The sequence below is a fragment of the Lupinus angustifolius genome, unplaced genomic scaffold, assembly GCF_001865875.1.
Source record: "Lupinus angustifolius cultivar Tanjil unplaced genomic scaffold, LupAngTanjil_v1.0 Scaffold_5_171, whole genome shotgun sequence".
Classification (NCBI taxonomy): domain Eukaryota; kingdom Viridiplantae; phylum Streptophyta; class Magnoliopsida; order Fabales; family Fabaceae; genus Lupinus; species Lupinus angustifolius.
Window position 1 is genome coordinate 40,326 of NW_017717382.1, and position 6,000 is coordinate 46,325.

At 35.0% G+C, this 6,000-nt stretch overlaps 1 protein-coding gene across 1 annotated transcript; it reads left to right on the plus strand.

Moving 5' to 3' along the window:
• The first annotated feature begins 2,040 nt into the window (after positions 1–2,040).
• LOC109337375 (uncharacterized mitochondrial protein AtMg00810-like) lies at positions 2,041–3,346 on the plus strand. The gene is made up of 2 exons (XM_019574340.1): positions 2,041–2,258; positions 2,548–3,346. Exons 1-2 carry the CDS (start codon positions 2,041–2,043, stop codon positions 3,344–3,346), a joined length of 1,017 nt encoding a protein of 338 aa, XP_019429885.1.
• Positions 3,347–6,000: the final 2,654 nt, after the last annotated feature.

A 6,000-nucleotide genomic window follows, 5' to 3' on the forward strand; every position in this document is an offset into this window, starting at 1 on the left:
TAGACCTATTCTTACATGTTGTTTGAATAAGTGTGAATGTGAATTCATTTCAGTGATTAGATCATACAGAGAACATGACAATGCTATCTGCTTTCTTAAAGGATTAAATGATCAGTATGAAGGCGTTCGATCACAAATCATGCTAATTGATCCATTGCCTAGTGTGAACAAGGTGTTTTCTCTGTTAATTCAACAAGAAAGGCATTTAAATATGCATATAGTTGAGCCTAAGATCCTTGTTGTTAGTTCATCTGAATATGGATATTCTGGAAACAACGCTGAATGTAGATCTACTACTAGTAGAGGTAGGACTAGGGGAAGAAACTATACTAGAGGAGGCAATGGATCAGGAAGGTTTATAGGGGAAGAGGCACTAGAGTGTGCACGTTCTGCCATAAAACTGGTCACATTGTTGACCATTGCTATAGAAAGCACGGATTTCCACCTTGTTTACAAAGAAACAATGTTGTAAACAATTTTACAGCAGGCAAAAACATAGATAATGATGGTATTCATGGAAATAAACCAAGAGAGGAAGTTGTTTCTGCTGAAAATTCATATATGTTGCAGTTCACACCTGAGCAACATAGAATTCTGCTCTCCATTCTCCAACAGCAGACTAATCTTCATCGGGGACATAACACCAATTAGCTAAGCACAGTTTCACATAATTTCACTCCTAAGCCAAACGCTAACTCACAAGGTAACAACAGTGTTTGGATAATGTCTTGTTCAACTGACTCTAACCATTGGATCCTAGACACAGGTGCAAATGATCATGTGTGCCATATTCTCTCTGCTTTTCACACTTTTAAGCATATTAAACCAATTCTGGTTACATTGCCTAATTGAGGTCAAGTCTCCACTGATATTTCAGGCACCATCAAGTTTTCAGATAAACTATACTTGGCAGATGTTCTGTACATTCCATTCTTTCGATATAACTTGCTTTCTATTTCCAGATTGACATACACAATTCACTGCAATCTAATTTTTATGAATATTGTTTGTCAAATTCAGGAATTTCCATCATTGAGGATGATTGGTGTAGCTGAATGAAAAGATGGCCTTTAAACAATGAATATGTCACCTATGCATCTGTAAGAATCTTCAAAGTATTCTGTTGTTGATATTGAAGATAGAAGAATCAATTCCTTTATTAGTCATGATTGTAATCTTTGGCATAATAGACTAGGACATCTATCTCACCAAAAATTGCTTGTTATGCAAAGACATTTTCCAATCATCAAGTGTAATAGAACTTTAGACCCTTGTCATATTTGTTATTTAGCAAAACAAAAGAGGTTGTCTTACAATGACAGTTTGTCCAAGTCTTTGCTCTCTTTTGATTTTGTGCATATGGATATTTGGGGGCCATTTGCTACACCTAGTACTTTTGGACACACACTTCTTAACAGTAGTGGATGATAAGTCTAAATTTACTTGGATTTATTTTCTTAAATTCAAATCAGAAGCTTCTATTTTTATCAAGTCTTTTGTGAATATGGCATACACTCAGTTTGGCCTCAAGGTGAAATGCATACACACTGATAATGGCAAAGAATTTTCTTTGCAAGAATTTTACAATCTAAAACACCAACATATATTGAGAGTTGTCAGAGCACTCATGTTCCAATCTAAAACTCCTCACTGTTTTTGGAACTTTAGTGTGTCACATGCAGTACATCTTATTAATAGGCAACCCACTCCTTTTTTGTCTCATCAATGTCCTTATGAAGTCCTCTATGGTCATATGCCAACCATATCAAATCTGAGAATATTTGGGTGCTTAAGCTATGCATCTACTTTGACATCGCATAGGGCAAAGTTAGATTATAGATCAAGAAAGAGTGCTTTCTTAGGATTCAAACAAAGGGTCAAAGGTTATATGTTGCTTGATCTCAACAATCATGAAATTTTCTATCGAGGCATGTGATATTTTATGAACATCTCTTTCCATTCACCTCCAAATGTCATACAACTACTTCTTCCACTTATGGTTCTGCTCAATCTGTGTCAATACCAACTTCCACTGAAAGTATGGATCCTTTTGGAGATGTCTCCTTTCTTGAACCAGAAACTTCAACTCATTCACAATCATCATCTTCATATCAACATACTCAATCTCAACCAAGCAACTCTTCTGATGAGTCTCCTACACATTCTCCTTCTCATTTGCCTACTAATTCAAATGCTCCTGTTTTGTCTCCTAGTTTTGTTGCTTCTAGACAATCTCAAATAATCAGGCACAAACCAAAGTATTTACAAGATTATCACTGCACTTTGGCATCTAAGACAGATCCATCAATTTTATCACCTTCTGAGATGACATATCCTCTTTCTCAACATTTATCTTATGATAAACTTTCATATGCTCATAAGCATTCTATGGCATACTAAGCTTGTTTACAAACTTTAGAAATCATTGTATGGCCTCAAGTAAGCTAGTAGACAATGGCATGCTAAGCTTATTGGTGTACTTCTCCATTCTCGTTATACAAGATCTTCATCAGATCATTCCCTCTTTATTAAATCCATTTCATCCAGCTTTACTGCAATTCTTGTTTATGTGGATGCTTTGGTTCTTTCTGGCAACAATTTGGGGAAAATTCAAGCAATGAAGTTGCTTCTGGATATAGAATTCAACATCAAAGATCTTGGTCAATTGAAATTATTTTTAGGAATGGAAATAGCCATGACATCTCAAGGCATTCTTCTCTATCAGAGAAAGTATGCACTAGATCTACTTGAAGAGTGCAAATTTCTTGATTCTAAACCATGTTCCACTCCCATGGAATATAATGGAAAGCTCATTCATTCAAAATCTGGCTCTCCTTGGCCTGAACCCTGTTCCTATAGAAGATTAATGGGCAAGATGTTGTATTTGGCTCACACTCGGTCTGAACTAAGCTTTGGTGTTGGTCATCTTAGCCAGTTTCTTTCTGCACTAACACACGATCATTTTGTAGTAGCCATGAGGATCTTAAGGTATCTTAAAGGCTTCATTATCACTGGAATCTTCTTCCCTACAGAAAGTGATCTCAGAATCAAAGGCTATTCTGATTCAGACTGGGCTTCTTGCCCTAATACACGCAAATTTGTGTCTGTATATTGTTTCTTCCTTTACAATTCTCTGGTTTTTTGGAAAAGCAAGAAGCAACAAACTGTTTCTCGATCTTCTGCCGAAGCAGAATATCGTGCCTCTTGTGAGGCTCAATGGTTGGTAGGATTATTGGAAGAACTTAGGTTTCCTGATTCAGAACCGGTTCAATTATATTGTGACAACCGTTCTTCTATGCACATTGCTGCTAATCTAGTGTTTCAAGAATGCACCAAACACATATAAGTGGATTGTCATTTCATTAGAGAACGTGTTCAATCCAATCTTCTGCATTTGTTGCCCATTTCTTCCTCCTCGCAAATTGCTGACATACTCACCAAACCTCTCTCTCCTCAATTGTTTCAGAACCTTCTTTCCAAGCTTGACATGCTCAATATTCATATGCCAGCTTGTGAGGGCTTATTAACTAATACGGATGATGGCAGATCCATTATAATTCAAAAGACAAGAGTTGCTTGATGTACAAGCAATTAACTTCATAACCATTAGTCTAAGTTATAAGTTGATATTGAAGTATAAATTAGATTCTTATTGTATATAACTTCTTGCCTTGGCTGTTTTCAGAGTTTCTATTTTGAGAATAGATGATGTCGCAGTTATTTAACTAACTCCTATATATAACATAATAATTTTGAATTTTGGTTAATGAGATTATTCAAATCATTCACATTTTTCAGTCTTTCTCTTTTCTCTCAATTCCTGTCCAGATTCATTTCTTCAATTCACCACTTTGCTTTTCTTAATTCACCATTGTTATTCTTCACTAGCTCAATTGAATCACATAGTCTTCACCCATATGGATAGTGAATAATTTACTGATAGTATAAAACATACTTATATTGTTAGTGGTGTATACCTATTTAATCATTTAAAAAACACTCCTTGTAGGAACATAAAATATACTTAATTAAAAAGACAGACAATGTTCAAGTTTTAAGAGTGGATGGTGATTAACTTACACCGTAGGTGTATACTTTATTCTTATAGACAATCATATAATTCTAGGTAATTACAACCAATACAATAATCATTTTTCTCACCTTAAATTGAAAATTATAATAAAGATAAAAAATTATAACATAAAGTGTAAGACTGAGATTGCAACTAAGAGGGAAGGATGAATTAGTTGACTAGAAATTATGACCAATTTTTTCTGCAAAATGAAGAGTTAAAGTGCAGCAGATAATATTGCAGAAAATAAACAAGAATAAATCAAAGAGTTAAAATGATAGTTATGTATCCTAGTTTTATCATTATTATGTTTATGAGCAAAGATACTTTCTTTGTGAAAGTTTATCTTAATTGGGACACTAGGTTTCTTAAAAACGTGGCCTTTTGAATAGCCAAGACCTCTTCGGTCTGTTGAGTGTTGTTGATCATTGATGATTCTATTTAAACTTTTACTGCACTTACTTATCTTATTAAGTTCAAGATTTAAAGTTGTACTTGTTCCTCATTTTCTGGTTCAGAGGTGGAACTGGTCTCGTTGTCTTCCCAAGCTATGTATGCTCTTCTTACGGTCTTTATTTTATTCTTTCCCTTGAATGAATTCGTATTCAAATTTGGACAATTCATCTTCATGTGACCAGCCATGCGACATTCGAAGCATGTAAAAGTCTGATTTGAAGTAGAGGCATCGTTGTTCTTGGTGAACTTTCTTATTTGTCCAGTTCTACCACCTTTATTCCTTTTGAGGAATTTGCTGAATTTCTTCACAAGAAGACTCATGTCTTCTATCTCTTCTTTATTGGATTCATCCTCTGATGACTCATATTTGTCAACTTTTGCTTTTAGAGAAATATTCTTCTTTTTCTTCTCTCGTTCTTCATGTTGATCCAGTTGGCTGAGTACTAACTCGTGTTCCTGCAATTTTCCAAATAACGCAGCCAAAGACATTTTCGATAAACTTTTCTTTTTAGAAATGGATGTTACCTTTGGTTGTCATATTCTGGTAAGTGGTCTTAGAACTTTCAAGTTCAAGTCACTATTAGATAATACATTACCAAGAGCAGGAAGGTGATTTGCAAGATGGGTGAATCTATTTTGAAGATCTAGTATCTTCTCTCCAGGTTTCATTTGAAACATTTCATATTCTTGAGAGAGTGTGTTTAGCCTTGACCTTTTTACTTCCTTCATTCCTTCATGTGTGGTCTTTAGAGTATCCCACATTTCCTTGGTGGATTTACAGTTAGATACTCTAAAGAACTCATCAATTCCAAGAGCAGAAGTGAGGATGTTCTTTGCCTTTAGGTCATATTGCACCTTCTTCTTGTCTTCATCATTCCACGAAGATTTAGGCTTTATTTCCCTTACAATGTTTATAACTGTGAAGGGTTCATAGGGTTCTTCTTCAATTCTGTTCTATATATCCAAGTCTTGGGATTGTATAAATATTCTCATTCTGATTTTCCAGAAGTCATAGCATTCTCCAACAAAACTTGGAGGGCGGTTTATGTTAGAACCTTCTCCTAAGAATGATCTTGCGGCCATCTTTGATGTAGGATCAATTTTGAGAATAACTTACTCAAAAAAAGCTATGGTACCAATTGTATGACTGAGATTGCAATTAAGAGGGGGTGAATTAGTTCACTAGAAATTTTGACCACTTTTTCTGCAAAATGAAGAGTTAAAGTGCAACGGATAATATTGCAGAAAATAAACAAGAATAAATCAAAGAGGTAAGGGAGAAGAGACTACACAAAATTTTTTATATTGGTTCACCTTCTTGTCCACCGAAGGCTACGTCCAGTACTCTTGCAGCACAAGAGATTTTCCACTAAACATTATGACTTGTAATTACAATATCTCACCCCAAGATCTCTATGTACCTTACACACTCACTAATACTTATCACCTTGGAAAACACATTTCCAAGTAAC